At 56.1% G+C, this 22,648-nt stretch overlaps 2 protein-coding genes across 2 annotated transcripts; both read right to left on the bottom strand.

Annotated features, from left to right (window-relative positions):
* Positions 1-4,255: 4,255 nt before the first annotated feature.
* On the bottom strand, positions 4,256-7,503 carry LGALS1 (galectin 1). Its single transcript, XM_034644163.1, has 4 exons — positions 7,365-7,503; positions 6,029-6,108; positions 4,731-4,902; positions 4,256-4,453 (listed from the first exon to the last, which is right to left on the bottom strand). The coding sequence occupies exons 1-4, from the start codon at positions 7,371-7,373 to the stop codon at positions 4,307-4,309; spliced, it is 408 nt and encodes a 135-aa protein (XP_034500054.1). The 5' UTR covers positions 7,374-7,503; the 3' UTR covers positions 4,256-4,306.
* Positions 7,504-15,384: 7,881 nt separating this feature from the next.
* PDXP (pyridoxal phosphatase) lies at positions 15,385-22,526 on the bottom strand. The gene is made up of 3 exons (XM_011218872.3): positions 22,500-22,526; positions 21,018-21,456; positions 15,385-16,813 (listed from the first exon to the last, which is right to left on the bottom strand). Exons 1-3 carry the CDS (start codon positions 22,524-22,526, stop codon positions 16,497-16,499), a joined length of 783 nt encoding a protein of 260 aa, XP_011217174.2. The 3' UTR covers positions 15,385-16,496.
* Between the last annotated feature and the right edge of the window lie 122 nt (positions 22,527-22,648).

Genomic DNA, 22,648 nt, shown 5'->3' with positions numbered 1-22,648 from the left:
GGTCTATTCATTCTGTCTCCCCCTGTGCTGAGGAATGTTCTCAGGGTCTCCCGTGAATTATTTCAGTGAATCCTCACAACGGCCATGTGAGGTTGGTGCTCGCTCCTTCCTTCCCTACCTCCCTTCCTCTCTCTCTTCTTATTTTTTTTAAAGGTTATTTGTTGGGGCGCCTGGGTGGCACAGCGGTTAAGCGTCTGCCTTCGGCTCAGGGCGTGATCCCGGCGTTATGGGATCGAGCCCCACATCAGGCTCCTCTGCTGTGAGCCTGCTTCTTCCTCTCCCACTCCCCTTGCTTGTGTTCCCTCTCTCACTGGCTGTCTCTATCTCTGTCAAATAAATAAATAAAAAATCTTTAAAAAAAAAAAAAAGGTTATTTGTTTATTTATTTATTTGAGAGTGAGAGAGCCAGAGAGAGCATACCGGCACATGCATGAGCCTGGGGAGGGGGAAGGGAGAAGCAGGCTCCGCACTGAGCAGGGAGCCTGCCAGGACCCTGGGATCGTGCATGACCTGAGCCAAAGGCAGAGGCTTAACTGACTGAGCCACCCAGGCACCCCGCTTTCTTTCTTTTTAAAGATTTAATTTTTTAAAGTAATCTCTACACCCACCATGGGGCTCAAACTTACAACCCCAAGATCGAGAGTTGAATGCTGCGCCAAGCCAGTCCGGTGCCCCTGTTGGTGCTGCTTTCATCCCTATTATACAGGTGAGGAAATGGAGGCTGAGACAGAGGAAGTCGCCCAGCCAGTAACTGGTGTAGGGAGCCATTCCCTGACTGCTGCCGTCGCCGAGCGTCCAGGCTGGTGCAGAGACAGGGACCGAGTAAGGGGACAGCTGCGCCCGCAGGACCCTGTGCAGGGAGCTCTGGGCAGTTGGCCCTTGCAGCCCACCCAGCCCTCGCTGCCTGCCTGCCCATGGGGGGTGGGCAGACTCCAACACTTCACTGCGGCTTATGGTCTGAAACACCCACCACTCTTTGGGGGCGCCTGGGTGGCTCAGCCGTAAGCGTCTGCCTTCGGCTCAGGGCGTGATCCCGGCGTTGTAGGATCAAGCCCCACATCAGGCTCTTCCGCCATGAGCCTGCTTCTTCCTCTCCCACTCCCCCTGCTTGTGTTCCCTCTCTCGCTGGCTGTCTCTCTGTCAAATAAATAAATAAAATCTTAAAAATAAATAAATAACACACCCACCATTCTTTGGATTGGTTTCACCTTGAAAGCACTTTTGTGTTTACTGAGCGCCTACCTGATGTGGAAAACAAAGGCAGAAGAAAAAATTACTACATTTCCTGACTACCTTGACAAGTCCTTGAAACAGGCAGAGTGACATTCCTCTAGGGACTCAACTGCCTCGATGTTAATACTTTGCTAAGGGCCAAAGGCAGTCAATCCTAGCCCGACCCCACCCCCCATCCTGTCAGTCTACTTTAACATACAAAACTTCCTTTAGAAATTCCCTTTATCTCTAAGTCCCCAAGACACATGTTGGGAATCACCCCCAAGCATATGGCCCACCAATATACATCTGAAGGGTTTCATGACTAAGGTTTTATTAGACGGTAATGAATGACCTTTTCCCAACAATAGCTAGCCTCCTCAAGGTCCTGGAAACCTTGCTTCCAAAATTCCTTGGAGACTTACACTATCCCTAACCCCCCCACACCTTGAAAGTATATAATGGGCCAATCCTCACGACCCCGTGCAGCTCTTTCTGCGCACCCCGGTCCTGTCCCTGTGCTTTAATAAAACCACCTTTTTGCACCAAAGATGTCTCAAGAATTCTTTCTCAGCCATTGGTTTCAAACCCTAATGTCTTTCCTACATCACTACTGTGTGCTGGGAACCAGGCATTTCTCTACTTTATCTCAGTTAATCCTGCCAACAACTGCACGGGGTAGATAACGAGTATTACTGCAATTTGATGAGGAGGCAACTGAGGTTCAGAGAGATCTAGTAACTGGTCCAGGGGCACACATTTGGTAGGACTAGGGTTTGAACACAGTCTATTTGACTCTGAGCCCAGTTTCCTTCCCACAGACCCAGTGGTCTCATTCCCTATCTGCCCCAGGACTTTCCTCTGCCCCGTTGTAGTCCCTCCCAGTCCTGGGATATTGTGGGTGTTCAGCGGGTCTAGCCACAATCTGTGGGGCTTCTGAACCGTGAGGACCAGAGAAAGGCGGTCCAAGAGACATTTTCTCCGATGTCCAGCAGAGGGCGCTCCGCCACAGCCGGACCTCCAAAGCTGTTTCTCTCTGGGCGGCCACTTGGGTGCCCCAGGAGAGCCTGGAGATTGGGTGTGGCTCTTGGCAGCCCCCAGCATGCACACTGCATCCTCCTGGGCCCTCTTGTAGAGCTGCGCTCCCCAGGGGACCCCCTGAGATGGGAATCATCCACCCCAAAGGGCCCAGGTGCAAATAATGACCCCCATCTTACGGATGAGGAAACTAAGTCTGGGGGGGTGGTGGAAGAGGGTCACCCTGGGTCCCACAACTAGTGCTGCTTTGCCTGGAGAGTGAAATTGGCCGGGCTCCCACCCCCCACCACACTCAGGAGACAGTGCCCTAGGGTTTGGGGGGGAGCCCATTGAGGTTCTAAGTCATCCCGAACATTGGCTCAGTTCTAGGGGCTGCTTCCCAGGAGGTAGGGGCCCTGCAGTGGGAGCGGGAAGCAAAAGGTGCCAGGGAATGGTCCGTCTGCGGGGATGCCCAGCCATCAGCTCAGGCCCCACCACTTATGACGAGTGAGTATGTTGGGCTGGGTTAAGCACTGCCCTCTAAAAGCCTGGCGGGTCTTGGAAGGCACGTCCTCTTTGGAAACCAAGAGAGGAGGGGCTCATGGAGACCTCATCTCAGGCCAACTGAGTTTCCAGAACTTCTCTGCTCTGCAGGAAGAGAGGCAGTGCGTGCAGCAGGAGGCCTCTGGGAGCCGGGAGGCTGCCTGCCTCCACTCAGTTCCCTGAGTGGGGGCTGGCATGTCCCCCCCACACCCCACACCTCGGTTCCTCCTACATAGAAGCGGGCCAGCAGGGGCACCCGCAGGCTTAGTCCACAGAGCACGTGACTCTTGATCTTGGGGTCTTAAATTCAAGCCCCAAGTTGGGTGTAGCGATTATAAATAAGCCAACAAACTTGGGGCGGGGGGGAGAAACAGGCCAGCAGTTGTGCCAAGACCACTGCCTGAGCCCCTCTCCCCAGTGTTGGGAGGAAGGTCACAGAACCAGCAGCTTCCAGACTAGAGTCCTGGTTGCGCTTACCCTCCAGCACGGTGGTATGCGGCCAGGACCCACAAAGGGCCCCGCTGCAAACCCGGCAGTCATGTCATTCTGCCTGTTCCCCTCCCCTTCAAGGCTGGCTTAAGACAAGCCTAAACTGACAACCCGAAGCTTCCCCCCACCCCCACTGGTGGGACACAATGACGTTCCTCCAGGAATCTCCCATCTTGATAATCCCTTGCCACAGGGGAAAACCACCTTATCTTTAGCATATGAACGTTGTTCTTTCGAAACCTCCTTTTTCCTTACTGCCCCCAACTCTTGACCTGCCACTCCTCAAGACCCTGGGGCAGCAGCTCTTTCTGCCTCAGGGGACGTCCCTGTGCTTTCATGTAAACTTTCTGCACCAAAGCCATCTCAGGAATTCTTTCTCGGAGGCCGCAGGCTCTGGACCCCACCCCACCAACTCTCACCTGCAAGCCACCCCCACCGCACAGTTGCTGCATCCCAGGCTTTTGTCCTGCTTCCCCCATCTCAGGTGATCTTCACAACAACCCTCCTGATGGGCTACGTGCTCTCATCCTCCTCCTTGTATGGGTACATAAACCAAGGCTCAGAGAGGTCAGTTAACACGCACAAGGCCACACAGCTCTGAACCAGATCTCTTTCTAGATCAGGAAAGCCAATGAGGAGCCCGGGAATTCTTCCCTACACCGTCTTCTGTGCCGCCGGATACCAGGGCATCGATCAGTCCCCTCCTTGCCTCTTTTCCCCCCAGTTTCACTGATTCATCATCTTTTGAGCACCTACTATGTGCTGGGGCTCGCTGGGTTGGGAGCTGCTGGAGGGCTGTGACTGGGTTTCTTGCATCGGTCACCAGCCCCCTACTGTGTACTGAGCTCCCCTTTGGCCGGGCACTTAGGAGGTGTGCACTGAGCAAGTGAATGGAAGTGAAGGAAGAGGGGAGGCCTGGGGGAAGTTGGTGGCAGCCTCCTCTTCCACACACGCGCGCATGCACACACACACGCGCACACACAGGACGCTGGGCCAGGGGGAGCAGAGGCAGTTGCCTTTATTAGGGGCCGCGGGACGGCTGCCTTCAGTCAAAGGCCAGACACTTGATCTTCATGTCGCCATCAGCTGCCAGGTAGTTGATGGCCTCCAGGTTAAGGCGGTTGGGGAACTTGAATGAGTATCCATCTGGCAGCTTGATGGTCAGGTCGGCCTGGTCGAAGGAGATGCACACCTGGGGATGGGGTGGAGAAGGGACCCTGAAAGAGGAGCCTGGGTTCTTAAGTCCGAGCTGGCCTGCAGCTCACGGCCCTCCCAGAGCCCTTGACAACAGCCCTGCTTCAGGGCCCAGGCTGCTGAGGCTGGCAGGGGGGCTGGTGCACACTGGCCTGGACACAGCAGGGGAGGGGAGGCAGGGCACGGGTGAAGGGGAAAGCAGGCAGGGTGGGACTTAGGTCTCTAGCCGCTAAAGCCGGCTCCACCCCCGCCCCCGGCCCCAGGCCCCAGCCCACCTCCATGACACTCCCCGGCAGGAAGGGGAAGGTAGACTCGCGATGCTCCTCGCCCCAGGCCCCGCCGACCTTGCTGTTACACACGATGGTGTTGACGTCCCCGTGTGCTTCGAAGCGAGGGTTGAAGTGCAGGCACAGGTTGTCGCTGTCTTTGCCCAGGTTCAGCACGAAGCTAGGGGGAGCAGGGGGCACTGAGGCCTTCTCAGCCAGCGGCAGCCCCCTCAGGCCACCCAGTCCGGGCCCTCAGTGCACTGTGAACGCACCAGCTGGGGGACTCACTGAGCGGAGAGGCTCTACCTCTCGCCCTGCCGCCTCCTTGCTGTGTGACTTGAGCAAGTCCCTGCCCTTCTCTGAGCCTCCGTCTCATCTGCACCAGGGGGGCTGCACAAGAGGGATCTCTCAAGGTCTTGCTGTGCTGACAGCCAAGACTCTCTCAGACGTTAGTCTGTGTCCCTTTGGTCAAGGATGGAGAGACTCCCTCCACATGGTGACCTCCGGGAGGGCAAGCGTCCTGCCTGCCTTGAATCTCTCTGTACTTCTGGTGCCCAGCATGACCGACGGTGCTCAGGAGCGGCGGGGCTAATAAACGCATCACCATCAGGAGAAATGCATCTGCTGAGCGGAGAGCAGAGCAGTACCTACCTCGGAGGCTTTGGTAAGCATGGAAAGGGTGGGGCTCGCGAAGCGTGCGGCTCTTTCTAATGTCAGCTGGTCATCATCATGGTCACTGAGAGATCCAGCATCTCACTTCCCCCACACAACCACCTCCCCCCTCGGGGAACTGACAACAGACTGAAGCTCTGGGGGCGGTTGGTGGACTGATCCAAGGTCACATGGCTGCTGAGCGACTAGGCAGCCTGCTGAGTGTGAGTGAAGGAAGGAGGACCGAAGGAACGAAAGGTTTGAGAGAGTGAAGAGCGCGAGACCGAGGGACCTGCAAGGGCCCTCAGCGAGGGAAGGCGCCCTCATTCCCTCTCCCGGCCCCCCCACCCCCACAGCGGCCTGGGCTCCCGCGCACAATGGGGGCGGGGCCAGGCAAGGCAGATGACGAGGCCGCAGCTGGACCAGTTTCGGAGGCTCCAGCAGGGAGGGATGGGGGCGACTCTAGTGGGGGCGTCCAGACCCCGTGGAGGAAGTGACTCACCCAGAAGACGTCGCCGCCGTTAACCCCCTCGCCGCCGGAGGGAGGGGCGGGGCCTGGCCGGCCACGCCCCTGCCAGAGCCGGGCGGGGCCCCCCGGGGCTCGAAACCCCGGCCCCTGCCGCCCGTCCGACATCCCCACCTTCAAGACCCCTCACCTCTTGGCTTCGGGGGCCACCTCGCCCTGCACTCTGAGGCCCTTCCCAGGTTTGAGATCCAGGTTGCTGGCGACCAGACTCTGCAGAGACGAGACCCCAGCCCGCGGAGTTACAGGACGCAGTGCCCGGGGGGAGGGGGTGGGGTCGTCCCCCCCGGATCCTCTGACCCTGCCCGCCGCACGCCTGGGGAATCAGGTGCCAAGGTCTACACTCTCTTTCTCCGTGTGGTCCCAGGCCAAGTTCCCTCTCCCAACCGGATCCGTTTCCTGTCTGTTATCACTGCCGAGGTTGCACACGGCAAGATCTAGCACTTTTTGCGATCCGGCTTGGGGATTTGGGATCCAGAGCGGCTTGGGAGGTGGGGTGCTATGCTCCGTCCCTACATTTAATAGACAGAAAACGACTCGGAGTGAGTGACACTGAGACTTGGTGGCAAAGAAGGGTGCATGGAAGGGTCTGCCTTGACCCCGGGGCTGGGAGATCCCCCACCACCCCCCTTCAAATCCCTCCATATGGAGACGCGCAGGGGCTGGCGAGGAGACCCCTAAGGGGCGCCGCCAGGCCCCTGTGCAGAAGGAAGAAGTGAGTGGCCAAGGGCTAGAGTCAGAAGCCTGGCCGGCTCAGCAATAGCAAGATTGAGCGCATAGAGTAACTGGTGTGAGTGGTTCCTTCTGCCAGAAACTTGAACCCTTTCCCTCCGGGCCTGCAGAAGATTCTTGCCTTCTTCTCTCCCCCTTAGTACCCCCATCTCCCCATGGGGAATGTGTGGACGGGGGGGGGGTGAATTACTCAGCCCCCACCTGACTGGCCTGGGCAGAACCACCCTCCACCCACTAACACAGGCAGGCGCCCTCCCGGGCAGCCCGTCTCAAATCCTGGCGACTTTTCAGAGCCCTCTAGAGCAGAGGATGACTCTGCCCTGGCCCAGTGACTGAGGACAGCTGCGGGGGGGGAAGGGACAGGAGGCTCTCTGGGGTGAAGGGGGGGAAGGGACAGCGGCCTGGGTGTCATCAAAGTGCTTCCCCACCCCACCAGTATGCCACACCCTTCTCTTTCCCGGTTATGGGAGAGCTGCAAAATGTCAAACCTTGGCGGAAATATCTGTGCTGTCAGACCCTGGAGGAACTCAGATAATTCGTAAGCCAGGAGGGCCTCTGCGGACCATGGCGCCCACCCCCATTTTACAGACGCGGCCACTGAGGCACAGGAAAGAGAAGGCACTTGTTCGAAGCCACACCCCAGGGACTAGAACCCAGATCCTCACATGCCCTCACTCTCCCCCGGCTGTCCGCCCCCACACCATCCCTGGGCCTTGGGGCGGGGTCCCCACACTCACGCAAGCCATGACTGAGTACCGGACGATGTTCCCGCGGACTGCCACACCAGGGGTCTCAAGACTTTACGGGAGCGATGGACCCCCCGGCCGCTCCCACCCTTTTAACGGGACCAGGCTCCGGTGAGTCCCGCCCCCTGGAAGCCCAGCCAATTGTAAGCCAGGACAGGGATGGGGGGGCCCCGCTGGAGGCGGAGTCAATGGAACTTTGAAGCCTTTCTGGAGCAGAGGTGACCAATCAGAGTGGCAAACCCCCTTCTTCTTTAACCACACCCCCAGGGTCCAGACTCCACCTCGCATTCCCCTTCATCCTTCCCCACCCCCACCAAAAAAATTGTGCGGTGGCAGGGACTGGGGGGAGGCAGTGGAAAATAGTTTGAGGATGAGTTAGGCACCAGAGTTGGCGGGAAGGGGGCCTGGGGCCAGAGGGCCGAGCTCAGGGGGTACCCATAGAAGACGGCTGAGGGGATACAGGGTCCTTCAGGGGATCAGAGCTGGGATTCATCTTGCCGCTCCCTGCAGGGACCAGGGCGTGGCCTGCGCTGCAGGCCTCTGCAGAGGGCCCAGGACCCTTAACCACAGGCCCTGCCCCCCCCACCCCGGGCCTCCCCGGAAGCAGGGATTGTGGCTGCAGCTCGCTCCTCACTAGCGCTAAAGAAAGGCTGGGCCGGGTGCCAGGCCTCAGGCTGCCACTCGGGCTCAGGCCTCAGGCTTCAGGCCTCAGCCCTCCTGAGCGGCCTGCCGGGGATCCTCCAAGAGCTCCTGCCTGACAGCCTCTGGCCTGAGTCAGGCCTGAGAGGGGGCCCAGGGTGGGCCAGGCCCGAAGAGGTTGGGGTTCCTGCTCTGTGCCCCCCTCCCTTCCACTGTCTTCACATCTCTCTCTCCAAGGCGAGGCGCGGCCTTTCCTTTACCTGTTCGTTTCGCAGGCATTTTCCTGAGCATCTACTATGTGCCTGCCCAGAGCTGGCCTGTAAGGATTCAAAGCAGAACCCCATCGAGTCCCTGCTCTCAGGTAAGCCCACTACTGGGGCAAGATCTGGCTGATTAAATAGCATGATGCTGGTCCCAAGGGAAGTCGTGAATGAGCACTGTGGTGAAATGGAGACTGTCCAGACCGTGGGCCTTTTTGTTTGTTTTTTACGATTTTTGAAATTTCTTTATTTGGGGGTGGGGATGAGTGGAGGGAGGGGCATAGGGAGAGGGAGAAGCAGGGAGCCTGACATGGACATGGGGCTCGGTCCCAGGACTCTGGGATCATGACCGGAGCTGAAGTCAGAAACTCAACCAACTGAGCCACGTAGGTGCCCTGGAAGGTGGGTCTTGAAGGATGGGTGAAGAAGGAGGGCCTGGCATTCCAGCATGAGCAAAGACTCCGATGTGAGAAAGCACAGGTCTGGGGCCTGGTGAGCATCTGGGCACGGCTGGAGTTTCGGGTATGCTGGGGAAAGATGGGGCATGAGGGGCGCCTGGGTGGCGCAGTCGTTAAGCGTCTGCCTTCGGCTCAGGGCGTGATCCCAGCATTCTGGGATCGAGCCCCACATCAGGCTCCTCTGCTAGGAGCCTGCTTCTTCCTCTCCCACTCCCACTGCTTGTGTTCCCTCTCTCGCTGGCTATTTCTGTCAAATAAATAAAATAAAAAATCTTAAAAAAAAAAAAGATGGGGCATGAGACTGGGAGGCCAACAGTCTCTGGATCAGGAAGGGCCTCATTAAAGGGGCTTGGCCATTGTTTTAACTGAGGGTGCTGGGGAGCCATAGAAGGTTATAGGGAAGGTGAGTATTGAGGGCAGACATGGGCTATAGGGAAGATCACCGTAACAAAGTTGAGGGTGGGTGGGTTGGAGGGGTGCTCACTTCATACCCAGGACCTAGGAGGAGAGAAGGGTGTGGGGAGCACTGGGCAAGGTGGGGTGCTTACTAGGAGAATCGTCACTGGGACCTCCTTCTCCACATTGCTGCCTCCCTTCTGAAATTGCCAGCACTGAAGAGGGAGGAAGATGTGGACCAGGAGTGACTCAGATGTGGACCAGGAGTGACTCACATCTGGAAGCCAGGTCTTCCACTCCCCCCACCCCCGCAGATGACGGAAGCCCACCCTGGCACAGGAGGAATGGCGTGGGAGCACATTGGGCCTGGAGGCAGGCCCAGCAAGGAGGCTGGGCTGCCCCCTCTCTGAGCCCCTCATCCCTCCTCCAAGACCAAGCCTCAGAAACCAAGCACAGCTCTTTCATTTTTTCCTCCAGGGCCTCCCTAAACCTCAGCATGGGGGGGGGGGGGGAGCTGCTCTGCTGACTTTCCTTCATGCTTCCCCTGCAAGCGCCATAGACAGCCCCTGCCTGAATCAAGGAATGGGGGCATTTGAGGAGTCCCAACCAAGGAGCAGAGGTGATACAGGCACAGTCCTTTCCTGGCTGCCGTTACATGGGGCTGCCTGCAGGTTCCCGGTCATTGAGCTCAGCGCCTCAAGAGCTGCTCCCATACTTCCCCCAACCTGGAGAACAGGCCCAGCATCACGAAGTATGTGCTGTTGGACAAGGGGCTCTTTATTCCCCAGGGTCTGGCCCGCCGAGGGCCGGGAGAGGGGTGCCATGGCATGAATAGGCCTCCAGAAAGGCCCCTTCGGGAGTCCCAAGAGTTGGATTCTGGCCCTTATCCTGCCACGCCGTCCCCAAAGTTGGCCTCCCCATCTGGAAACTGGGGAGGTGAAACCCCGCTCTCCTACACAAGGCTAGCCCAGGGTGGAGTTCATGCCTGATGTACAAAATAGATGATTACTTTTCTCACAGTCTCGGAAGGGTTTGGCTTCCCTCTTATCTCTTTTCCTAGGCTGAACTGACCTTCCTGGGGTCCACACTGCTGGGAGGTCTCCCTCTCACCCCTCCCTACCTCATCCCCGACAGTCCCCTCTTGCCTACGCTGGGCCAGGGAGTCTCTCTGGCTTCCTGTGTCCCCCTGTAACAGGGACCACGGTTTTCCTGGGTGACAAGGTGCCCTGTGTGCACCCCACCCCCACCCAGTTGTAGGGGTGGTGCCCACTTATCTGCCAGGCCCTGTGCCCAGCTCCTTGCTTTCAAACATTATCTCGTTCCATCTATGTGTCCCCTCCCCCCCCCNCCCCCCCCCCCCCCCCGCCCCCCGGCCTCGTGCCTGTCAGCTGGAATGCACTGCACAGAGAAGCTGCTCTGGGCCCTGAAATGAACCTGACGTTAGAACCAGAAGGGAAGGCAAGTCCTAATTTGGGGGCTGCCTGGCTGGGACTGTGGCCAGGGTCCTTGAACTCTTTGAACCTGCTTCCAGGCCTGGAAACTGGGAACATTACCATTCACTTATGGTTGGTTGGAGGATTACAGAGGTGATTCGTTCTCTCTCATGCACCCCCAAGGCCAAGTCCTCTTACCCTGGGACCCCCTTCCTCCCTCACCACCCTACAGCAAAGGCAGCGAGCTCTCTGAAATTCCTCCATCCTACAGGCTGGACCTTGGCCGCTGCGGTGAGAAATGAGCTCAGCACCCCTGGACAGGGGACCCAGGCCAGTGTGGCCTTTCTCAGCCTGCCCACTCCTGCCCTGCCCTGCCTGCTCCTGCCCTGCCCGCGGGCAGGCCGTGCCTCCTGCAGCTGGCAGGGGCTGGGAGGGCTGCCAGGCCCATTGAAACACCATCCACGCCCCTCAGCCAACCTGGCTGGCCCAGCTGGGGATGGTGGCGGTAATCAGAGCCAGTTCCAGAGTCCTACAAGTCAGAGCGGGAAGGGACCCCAGAGTTCTGCACCTGACCCGCTCCCTCAGTTAATGATGCAGAAACCACCCAAAGAGGCTGGCCACTTGGCCAAGGTCACCCAGGGAGCTAGGGCTGACCTGCCTTCCCTCTGCTGAGCCAAGCAAAGAAGAACACCGTGGTCCTGGGATACCTGGACCTCAAAAAAAAAAAAAAAAAGATCTTTTCCTGTTGCTCCATAAGGCATAGAAAGAACGGGGGGCGGGAGGGAGATGCTCCCCCAACCTCAGGCACTCTTCCAACCCCCACTTACCTTAGAGCATCCGTTTTTACCTCCCTGCCTTGGCTGTGCTCTTCCACCTGCCCAGAGAACGGCCTGCCTGAACATGGTGGCCTTCCATCACTTTTGCCTTCTCACCTGGTGTCTGTCCCCCTTCTGATTACAGGCCCTCACTCATCTTTGGGGAGCTACCCCTTCTCTCATAGGGTGTCTGGGTGGGGTCCAGACCCTGCCATTCATGAGCCCACTAGGGCTGGGGCATGAGTCTTTTAATTTTTTTTCATGTTTTTCTTTTGACATAATTATAGACACCCAGGAAGCTGAAAGCTTTTTAAGAGCTTATAAAATATTTGAGACCTGGAGAAAAAAACTGATGGACTCCAAAATACCAAAACTGCCAAGCTGAAGTCAATCAGCATTGACGGAGCTCACACTTAAAACCTGGTAGTCATAAAAGTGGAAACATTTGAGAACAATTTTCAAGGGTTGAATCTTCTTCCAAAGTGTGTCCAGTCTTCCTAGAAGTTGGCCAATCCTACCTGAGATCCCCATAGTCACATAATGTCTAAAATGAACATATAGGGGCTCCTGGGTGGCTCAGTCAGTTAAGTGTGTGACTCTTTATCTCAGCTTAGGTCTTGATCTCAGGGTCATGAGTTCAAGCCCTGTGTTGGGCTCCTCGCTGGGCATGGCCCCCCTCCTACTTAAAAATAAATAAATAAAACAAATGTATAAAAATACTTTGAAAATGTATAGCAAAAAAGCCCACATATATTTAATGTGGGACTTCCAGGAAGTGGGAGCATTCTAATGTTTTCTTTAAGGTGCCCGGGGCCTGTCTATCAGGAGAGTTTTTGGCAGCGAGTAACAGAAAACTCAAAGGAAATCACTTTAAAATTAAGGGAAACTTTCACATAACAAGTCTGGAACGAGGAGCTTTCCGTGGCCGTTAATTCAGTGGCTCCGATGAGGGAACAGGGGCTGAAGATTGAGTTGTGATCAATCATGTCTATGTGATGAAGTCCCCATAAAAAAAAAATCCCTAAATTATAGGGTTTGGAGCTTCTGGGTTGGTGAACACATGTACGTGCTGGGAGGGCAGGCGACACAGCCTAACTCCATGGGCACAGAAGCTTCTGCACTTGGGACCCTTCTGGACCTTGCCCTATGCGTCTCTTCATTCAGCTGTTCATCTGTAGCCTTGCACATTGTTTGTTATACAATAAACCAGTAAACATAGATGTTTCCCTGAGTTTTGTGAGCCGTTACGGCAGATTAGTGAATCTGAGAAGGCGGCTTTGGGAGCCTCTAATTTATAGCCTGTCCGTCAGAAGCACAGGTGACACCTTGGGACTTGGGAGTGGCATCTGAAGCAGGGTGGGCAGGGAGTCTTGTGGGACTGAACCCTAAACCTGGGGGGCCTGCACGGACTCTAGGTGGTGCCAGAAACGAATGGAATTCTAGGACACTCACTTGGTGTCTGCCTGAAACTAGACTTGCTTGGTGCAGAAAACCCACACATTTGGTGTCAGGAGTGTTCTGTGGGTAGAGGAAACAGTTTTCCCTTTTAGTTGATGTCAGGGAAGTGGGATTTGCTAGAACCGCCCAGGCTCATGGAAACATGTGGTTAGGGAAGAGAAAGGAAGGGCAAGGAAAAGGAACCTTTGATTCCCGATGGCCACGTAGCCACGTGGCAGCTGTGCTGTATTCAGTTACTAATGATGAAAGTTACCGATGGAATTTAGAGATGGCTCCAACTCCTGGGGACTTGGTTTACTGGACACATAAGGAAATGCGGAAGAAAACAAAACAAAACCACATATAACATCCCCTGGTTATGGTTATCTGTAATAGCTAAAATGAAACCAAGAGAGTACTGGGTATGGGATGTTGATGCTAGACCAAGCTCAGATTTCAACGAGTCTGAGCTTCAGCCCCTAGCCTCAAAGCCACCTCCATAGGAAAAAAATTTTGCAGTCAATAGAAATTCCCTCTAAGACTTCTGGTCACCAAGAGGGGGGTCAATAGGGGGAAGGCAAAACCAGGAAACTACTGAAACCAGGGAGTGTAGCGGGAAGGCATTGTTTCATTTTGTGGACTGGTGTCATCAGCTTCCCGAAATATTAACTGGGAATCCAGGGGAAGGGCACGTGGGTGTTGATTGCGCTGTTCTTGCACTTTTTGTATCCCTTTTAAACTTTTCTGAATCAAAAGTTGGGGAAGGGGCGCTAACTGGCTCAGTTGGTAGAGCATGTGACTCGACCTTGGGGTTGTGAGTTCGAGCCCCACACTGAGCGTAGAGATTCCATAAAAATAAAATCTTTTTAAAAAATTAAAAAGTTTGGAGAAACGGCCCCAACGAGTTCTGCCCATCTTCCTGCTCTGCCACCTGAAGCAGAGTCATGAGGGGAGAAGTATGTTGGGTTGGCCTCATGACCACAGAAAGGCTGCAACAGCTTCCAGACCAGAGCCCAGAAGAGTGCTTCCCTCCTCCCCCCAAGGCCTTTAAAAGTGAGGCAAACATTTCCAGAATCTCCCCACAGACCTCCCCTCATGTCTTATTGGTCAGAAGTGTATCATAAGCCCATGGTTAAACCAATCACGGGATGGGGGGAGGGATCAAATAACCATGATTTGGTTAAGACTCAAACTTTAAACCAATCAAGAGTCCCTCCCTTGGGACAATTTGGTAGCTCAGCCGATTAAGCATGGACCTTTGGCATGATTCTAGAGTCCTGGAATCGCGATTAAGCATGGACCTTTGGCATGATTCTAGAGTCCTGGAATCGCGTTCCTCATCAGGCTCCTTGCTCAGCAGGGAGCCTGCTTCTCCCTCTGCCTACAGCTCTCCCTGCTTATGCTCTCTGACAAATAAACAAAATCTTAAAAAAAAAAAAAAGTCCCTCCCTGGGATTGAGATGCCTCCCCCTTCTGCTTCACAGAGCACCATGGGCTTCCCTCAAGGAAATGAGGTTTCTGTCCACAAGGAAGGTGGGGAGTGGATGCTAGGACCAGGGTGGGGGCAGGGAGGCGGGCACTCACTTTCCCGGGGGCACATGACCCAGGCTGGCCAAGAGCTCTCTACTCCATCCCTTTGGGCACAGGTTCTGAGACAGGCGTGTGACCTAAGCCGGGCCACAAGAGAGTCAGCCCTGGGAGGTGGGTCGGATGAGGGAGCACGGCTAAGATGGATACACCTGGAGGGGGCTGGACCACCTCCAGGGGCCGGGCTGAGCGGACTTCCTGTCACAGCCAGAAGTCTCCAAGAGTGAAAAGAGGACTTCATGATGCAGCCAGGCTCCCTCACGCACTCCCTCCCTCCTCGCAGGACAAGGCACACTGCAGTGCATCTCCCAGACCTCGAGGTCCACCCCTCACTGTGCGCCTAGGAAACACGCTGAGCAGGAAGGCCTTGTGCAAACTCCCGACCAGTCCAGCAGCGCAGGTCAGGCCTGGGACAGCCGGGGCCTCTCCCGAGGCTGCCCTCAGCCTGCTCACAGCAGGGCATCCCCAGTGGGAGGGGTGCCTGAAGCGACAGAGAGAGGGACTCCAGTTCAAATCCTGACTCAGGAGATTGTGCTTTCTAGATGTGTGCCACTGTGTAAGTTAACCCCACATTGCTGGAGTTGTGTTTTTTTGTTTTTTTTTTTTAAAGTAGCGGGTCTTGAACTCACCCGGAGATTGAGACCAGAGCCGAGAACAAGTGGCAACGGCTTAACCGACTGAGCCACCCAGGTGCCCCCTAACGCCGCATTTCTGATCCTCGTTCCCCAAGTGGTAAACCGGGCCGAGTGATCCAAGCCTGCTGAGCCTTCCAAAGGCCTGAAACAGACAGGGCTCCAGAGCCCCCTCGAGGCACAGAGAGCTGTCAGGTTAGGGTAGCAGGTAGTAGGCTGTACACGCAGAAAATGCTCTGGACCCGCAGTGGGTCATTTCACGCAGGGGAAGGTTGTCCTGGGCCAGTTCGGTGGACGCCTGGCGTAGGGGGTCCTCCTCCCGCCCCGAGGCCCGCACAGACTTGAGCCCACGCAGACACTCCACTCGCACTTTATTAAGTACGGGAGGACTGGTTACAACCGCTGTGGAGGTGGTGGGAAGGCCCAGCCCCCACCCCCGCCATCACTGGCACACAATAATAAACAAATAAATAAATAAACAGCTCGGGGTGGGCATGGTGGGGGAGGTGGCACAGCAAACACGGACAGCACAGGGAGGGACACGACAGCCCGCCCTCCGGAGCTGTGGCCACCATCAACGCTGCCCTGCTACCATCATCAGGGAAGGGTGGGGAGCTCCACTACAGAAGCCCCCAGAGCCACTGCGTGTGGCCCCTGGATCACAATCTTCGGGGAGGAGGGGTGTCTTCAGCACTTGGACCCTTACTTATTGACAGACATCTGGACCCCTAGCCGGTCCAGCCAGATCCAGACTGTCAAGGGGCCACTGTCTCTCAGACTTCTGGCTTGTTCTCTTCAGGATCTAAGAGACCAAATGGGTCATTATTACCCGGTGCTCTGATCAGTCTAACTCAGGATCGAGGACATGAACAGACCTGTTGCCACTTAGCCTTCTGATTGGCCCACTGTGGGTCGAGAACATCAAAGAGTCAGGGTCACTTTAGGTTCCCAATGAAACCCCTCAGGACAGACCCGTCAATGAGTCATCCCCACTTAGCCTTCTGATTGGTCCATTCCGGGCTCAGGAGGGTTGGTGGTTACCTAGGCCTCTGACTGGTCAACAGGAACCCAAGGCCAGGGCTGGAGGGGCAGGTCGAGCTCTAGAGGCCCTCCCCTCCCCCACTCCCGGAAGGGGGTAGGGGATTAAGTGTTCAGGGTTGGGGGGAATCTTCAGTGGGCATCAAGGCCCAGACTTCAAAGAGGGGAGGCCACAGGGGAGGAAATAAGGCCACCTGGCTGGGTCAGGCCCAAGCGAACTGGTGGGGGAAGGGGGACAGCTTCTGGAACAGCAAAGAGTGCCCAGCCACCACTGGGAGGGGATGTGAGGGCCCTAAAACCCTCCCTGGTTCCCAACTCCACCAGGCTGCAGAAACTGGGGCCCGGGAGCCGGCAGCTCTTGGCCCATTGCCTCCATCCACGGGATCAGGGTGGGGGAGGGATGGGGCTACAGTGCCGGTCCCATGGGCTCAGTCCTCCAACCCCTCCATCAAGTCCGCGACGCTCTCCACATAGTAATGGGGCACAAGGTCGTGCTGGCCAGACGCCAGGTAGGCCTGGGCCTCGTCCAGGCGGGAGACGCCTGTGAGCGTGAGCAGGGTGGTCATGCCACAGCGGTGGCCGAAGAGGATGTCGGTCTCCAGGCGGTCACCCACCATGAGCGTGCGGGCAGGGTCCACGCTGAAGTGCTCGGTGATACACTCGAACATGTAAGGGCTGGGCTTGCCCACCACCAGAGCCTGGCGGCCCGACGCTGTCTCCACTGCTGCAGCCAGGCTCCCAGTGCCTGTAGGGAGATGGAGATGCGGTCAGTGCCGCGCCGCAGCAGGGAGGGCATCCAGGCTCGGATGCTGCACTTCCAGGGAGGCCGCCTAGCGTGGGGGTTGGGTTAGGCACGGAAAGGAGTCAAAGGTCTTCCAAGTTTTCGTGTCGTGGTTACGGGTACAGACTCTGCAACCAGATGCCTCATTCCAGACTCCACCATCTCTACCCTTCTCAGGCAGGCCATTTTGCCTCCCTGTGCCTCAGTTTCCCCCTCTTTAATATGGCACTGTGGCCGAATGAGCCACACTGCGTGTAACCGGGCCTGGCTCAGTCAGTCCTTGGAATGGGGGGATCCAAGTCATGCCTACCTTCAAAGAGGTGCTGTGGGCATTGCTGGGGCAAGTGACTGGGAAACAGAAAAGTGCTTAACAGATAAAAGCTGTGGTTACTGCTGCAGGAATGTGGGCTCCTGGCAGCAGAAACAGGCACGGCCCTTCTACAACACGGCAGGGCACAGAAATGTTCTCACCTCGGCCCCAGTCAGCCTCGGTGGCCGGGAAAGTGATCACAGGGAGAGAATTCAAGCTGGAGACAAAAAAGCTACACGCTTGAAGATGTCCGTGGCTGCAGTAACTATAACGAGCAAAACTGTGGACACGCCCAAGTATTTAACAATAGGAAGTCTGTTTAGAAAAGGAGCGTCCTGCCCCACACAATGAGTCCACTGTGTCCGTCCCACAGGCACGTCTTTGTGCCACTAGGTTCGGCCTTCACATTAATGTCCCCACAAAAATGATGATGATCACGATTTACTAAGCACTTTCTAAAGTGCCAGGGGCTGTGCGGGCTGCTCACGGAAGCCCATTTTACAGATGAGAAAGCTGATGCTCAGTGCCATGAAGTGATTTATCCAGGGTCGCACAGCCAAATAATGGGAGATACAGGCTACGTGTTCACGTGGGTCTGACCCGGTCGTGTACTGGGCCAACTGGTACTGGCTTGGGACTGCTGAATGTTTCACTTTCAGGAATTTTGTGAGCTCGCTGTTAAAAGCCACTATGAAAAGTCCACTTATATAAACTTATGGTCCAATGATATTTAAAACAAAGGTAATAAATTCTCAAAACTCATTACTTCCTAATTATTTGGCCATTATCTATGCTCTGGAGATTATTTACATCTGTAACGATGGAAATACCATACAATGCTGTGCACAGATCTTCCCAGCTCCAAATTCAGTGACCTAATGTTGGTAGCTTGAAACGGGCTATGGTGGGAGTATTTACACCACAGAGATTAAGAAATGGTATAGATCAAGCCCCCCTCCTCCCCTCCCCGTTATTAAACGTTTGTCAGTACACCACTGGGCAGACCCCAAACACTCTGGGCCTCGTCTCCCTTCACAGTGGAGGACATTCCGAGTTAAGTCAAAGTTACAGAACCGAAAGGCAGGCACAAACGGCAAGAATCCTCAGCCTGGCCAGCCCCCGGGCGAGGAGAAGCAACTTCCCCAGGGTCACAGGATAAGGGCAGAGCTGACCCCGAGCAACACCAGTGGGAGGTTCTCTCTGACATCTGACCTAGAACTTGCTTGCTTGTTTTCTTGATTAACTGGGTAGGGAAGAAAAGCCATTTGCCCCGTTGGTTAGAAATTCCTTCCAGGATGGGAAGGGCTCAACTGAGTCACCCCAAAGTGTTTTTCTCACCTCCAGAACGGTCTCAGCCGCATCAGCAATTTCCTCTCCCACCAGGACAGAGCTGATCACCCTTGGCCCCCCATGTCCCACTTTATCCACTCAGCTATGACTTACTGAAGCCCAACCATACGCCAGGCACTCTGCTAGGCACTGGGCACAGAGCAGTGCAGGCAGCACGGATCCCTAACCGAAGGGAGTGAGCACACTAGCAGGGGTGTCTAGGAACTTAGCTCTGTCCTCAGACCACCATTATGCCACTTCATTTAACATCCTATCATCTGGGCCGCCTGCATGGCTCAGTAAAGTGTCTGACTCTTGGTTTCAGCTCAGGTCATGGTCTCAGGGTTGTGAGATCGACCCTCACGTCCAGCTCCGTCTGCTGGGGATTCTCTCCCTTTCCCTCTCCTTCTGCTCCTCCCCCTCTGCCCCATTCCCTGCTTTTACACGCTGTCTAAAATAAAATCTTTAAAAACCCCAAAAAATCCTATAATCCAAGGCTGACATATGTTTTGGTGGTGACATATTCCTAAGACAGCAGGCATTTCTATTTGCCAGTTCGAGTGGCTGCCATGTGCCAAGACGGTAAACACACAATTTAGGAGACCCACCGGGTAAAGGGAAGGAGGAACTGGGGTGAGAGACTTGCATTCTTTCAGGTTTTATGCATATCGGGGCCCTTATTAATATTTTATACCACTGTTTCTTTTTTTTTTTTAAGATTTTTTATTTTTGTATTTATTCTACAGAGATAGAGACAGCCAGCGAGAGAGGGAACACAAGCAGGGGGAGTGGGAGAGGAAGAAGCAGGCTCATAGTGGAGGAGCCTGACGTGGGGCTCGATCCCATAACGCCAGGATCACGCCCTGAGCCGAAGGCAGACGCTTAACTGCTGTGCCACCCAGGTGCCCCTATACCACTGTTTCAAAACCACATCATTCAGCTGTGTACGAACACGACAGCCGCGCCGTAGCTCAGTCTCTGCCTCCCCCTCCAGGTCGTGAGAAAGATCAACAGGGCCTGTGACACAGGCAGGTGGGGCCCGAAATGACAGGGGCACAGGCACAACGGGCAGGGCCTGGCCTGTCCCCAGCTCTGGGCCTCGTCTGGACCCTTCCTGAGTCCTAGGGGGCCTCTTAACCCACAGCCTTAACCTGAACTTTGAAACCCCCAGGGAGAAATTCACTTTTCATCTACGGCCCAGGACAGGCAGGAGCTGATACAGCCCAAAGCCCAGACCGGATCCCTCAGCTTGGATTTATGGGGAAACTGAACACATAGCAAATAGGTCTGCAACAAAGCGAGGGCAGAACTAGCCTAGAATTATAGATTCCCAGCCTGGAATCGGTTCTGCCATGGCCTAAGCCCTTCTCCATGTTTCATCCCCTACTGGGCTGTCCTGCAGGATGCCTCCTCCAGGAAGCCTTCCCAGATCCCCTCGGCTCTAGGTCCTCCCTGCCACCCCATCACAATACTGTGTCTGTTCCTCAATCAAGATCACCCTCGCTCCCCCAGGATTTGGTACCAATGACAGTCTAAATCAGTGGCCAGCAAGGAGGGAGTGATGGAGATCTGGCCCCACCCTCAGCCTAATGACTGGGGTACTGACTTGTCCACACACACCACCAGCGGTTCGCTCCCGCTATCATCTGCTCTCGACTAACTCAAACCCTCCGAGATGTAGGAGCCTCCACCTGCTCCTTCCTCCTCTGAAGGCCTGAATACCCAGACGACAGCAGTAAACGGTGCCTTGGATTGGGGTGGGGTGGGGTGGGGGTGGGGTGGCCACAAGAGCCAAGTTCAGGTCCTCCTGCTCTTGGGCAGCTCAATTCCCCTCTCTCAGCCTCAGTTTCTTTAACTGAGAAATGGGACATCTCCAGAGTAGTTTATAAACTAAGTTAAGAACAAACAGCAAGGTACTTCAAATAGCTCCGCAATAACATGAGAGGGCTCTGGATACAACCCACACCTACTATGTGCCTGGCAGTCACTCTGATCACTCTCCCTGGGGAGGAAACTGGCATGGTGAGCCTTCCCACTTTACACCCAGGAGAGCGATGCTCCGAAGTTATGTAACTTAAAATTACTGAGCCCTGGAGCTGGAGCTGGAACTGAGGTCAAACTCCATCCACCTCCTATGCTCCTCGCACACCCACCAACAATCGGCGGCTGCCAATGGTGTTCCAACAGCTCCACAGGGGGGACAAAACGACAGAGGTCCCTGAGGCGGGTTCAGGAAGGCCAGGGCTGGGAGTCCGCCAGCAATCCCCTGAACCACAACTGGCCTCAGTTTCCTCATCTGTCAAACGGGGGCCCTACTTGAAACTGCCCCCCTCAAGTGGTGGCAGTTTCAAGAATTACCAGACGTGGCCATGACAAAGCTCGCCTGGGCTCCTGCTGGGTGGGAACCGCCCTCGCATCCCTCCGGGTCCCCACCTGTCACCTGGAGACAACCCTTCCTCGCCCCTGCCGTGGAGGGGACAGCGCAGGTCGCCACCCCACCTCAGTTTCCCCGCCAGCCCCCGCGCTCACCGGGGGTCCGGCTGCCATCGCTGAGCGGGTGCCACGGGTCGCGGTCGGTGGCCACGAGCAGGCAGTCGGGGTCGCGCAGGTGCGCGCACGCCTCCCTCAGCTTGGCGAAGGAAAAGTGCTCGTCGTAGCCCACGAGCACGGCGCGCACGCGCGGGGCCGCGCCCGGGTCCTCGCCGGGGTCCCCCGCCAGGCGCAGCCCCGCGGCCCGCAGCNCGCTCGCAGCGCGCCATGCAGCCGGCTGGCCCGCCCGCACGCCCGCGCCGCGCCGCGCCGCGCCGCTCTCCCTCGGCGGGCACGGCGCGCTTGCTCGCAGCCCGCCCCGTTCCCCACAGCGACCAATCAGCGTGCCGGAAGGGCCAGGGGGCGGGGTCACGGCCTGGCCCCCGGGCCAATGGGGGCTAGAACCTCGGAGAGGCGTGAGGCCTCGACCTGACGGAGCCTGGAGAAAAGGGTAAATCGCGGCCGCCGCCGAGGGGAGGGGACCAATGAAGACCTAGCTTTCGCCCCGTCCCTTAGCTCTGCTAGGCCAGTCGCCGCCGAGTTTCAACCCCGATTAGCCAATTAAAGGATGGACTGACGTTCTTCTTGGCCAATAAAGAGTTACGAATAGAAAATGTGGAGCGATTAGCCGCCCTTGCGTTCCCCAGCCAATCAGAAGCTTAGGAGAGCTGGTTGCTAGGAGGAAAACAGATGCTAGGAGAGGTTGCATTTGGGTCAAATCTCATTGCCCTCTGAACCATGGACGCTCCAGTTCTGAGCGAAGTCCGAAGAAGAGTGTCGGTATGATAGGAGAGAGGCACATAGTGTCTTCTCGAGCGCTGGGGCCCCCGGCCTGGACCCGTCGTTCTCCACGCTGGCTGGTAGAGGCCCCTGGGGAACTTATATTTTGAGATTTAATTTACATACAAGATGTGCAGATCTTACATGTACGGCTCGATGACTTTGACAAATGCTGTTTAAAAATACCAAAGCGTGGCTGCACCCCAGAGATTCTGATTTAATTGTTTGGGGTGGGGCTGAGATATTTGGGGGTTTTGTTTTTTAATTACCCAAAGCCAGGTGGAGAGGCACGGGGTCACCAGGCTGCTAGAGGCAGCCAGTGAACTAAGGCACCCTGGGGACGGAAGGAGCCCTAGCAGCAGTAGCCAGTTGCCCAGGGCAGCGATGGGGTGACTTGGCTGCCTCGGTCCCTACCTGGGGAGGCAAGTGTCACAATTCCAAGTCGTCTGCTGACCGCTGGGAAGGCGCTAAAGACCTGGGAAAAGCCACCCTGTCCCCCCTCTCAGAGGCTCACATACTTTCTGCTCCCCAACACCCTGGCCTTTTGCTTCTGTCTCAGGTGGTCTCCTTAGCTTGGAATGTTCTTCCTTCTTCCCTTTTTCACCTGGTCAACTCCTGGAAGACTCCTCTTTGAATCGCCTCCTCCACGAAGCCTTCCTGTGCTCTCCACACACAGTCTGGGTTAGCCAGTCAGCCCCTAACTGGTTTGACATGGGCTCCCAGTGCCATTATGGTTGATTCTGTTGTCAGCTCTCCCGCCTGTCTGTTCCCAGGAGCTCCCTGGGTGTGTAGGGCCGAGCTGGGGGCCTGGCCCAGGGTCCAGCACAGAGCAGCTGCCGCGGTTTGGCAGA

This window comes from Ailuropoda melanoleuca, chromosome 15, assembly GCF_002007445.2.
Source record: "Ailuropoda melanoleuca isolate Jingjing chromosome 15, ASM200744v2, whole genome shotgun sequence".
Taxonomy (NCBI): Eukaryota; Metazoa; Chordata; class Mammalia; order Carnivora; family Ursidae; genus Ailuropoda; species Ailuropoda melanoleuca.
The sequence above is the reverse complement of the archived record's forward strand: the minus strand, read 5'-3'. Positions and strand labels throughout refer to the sequence as shown.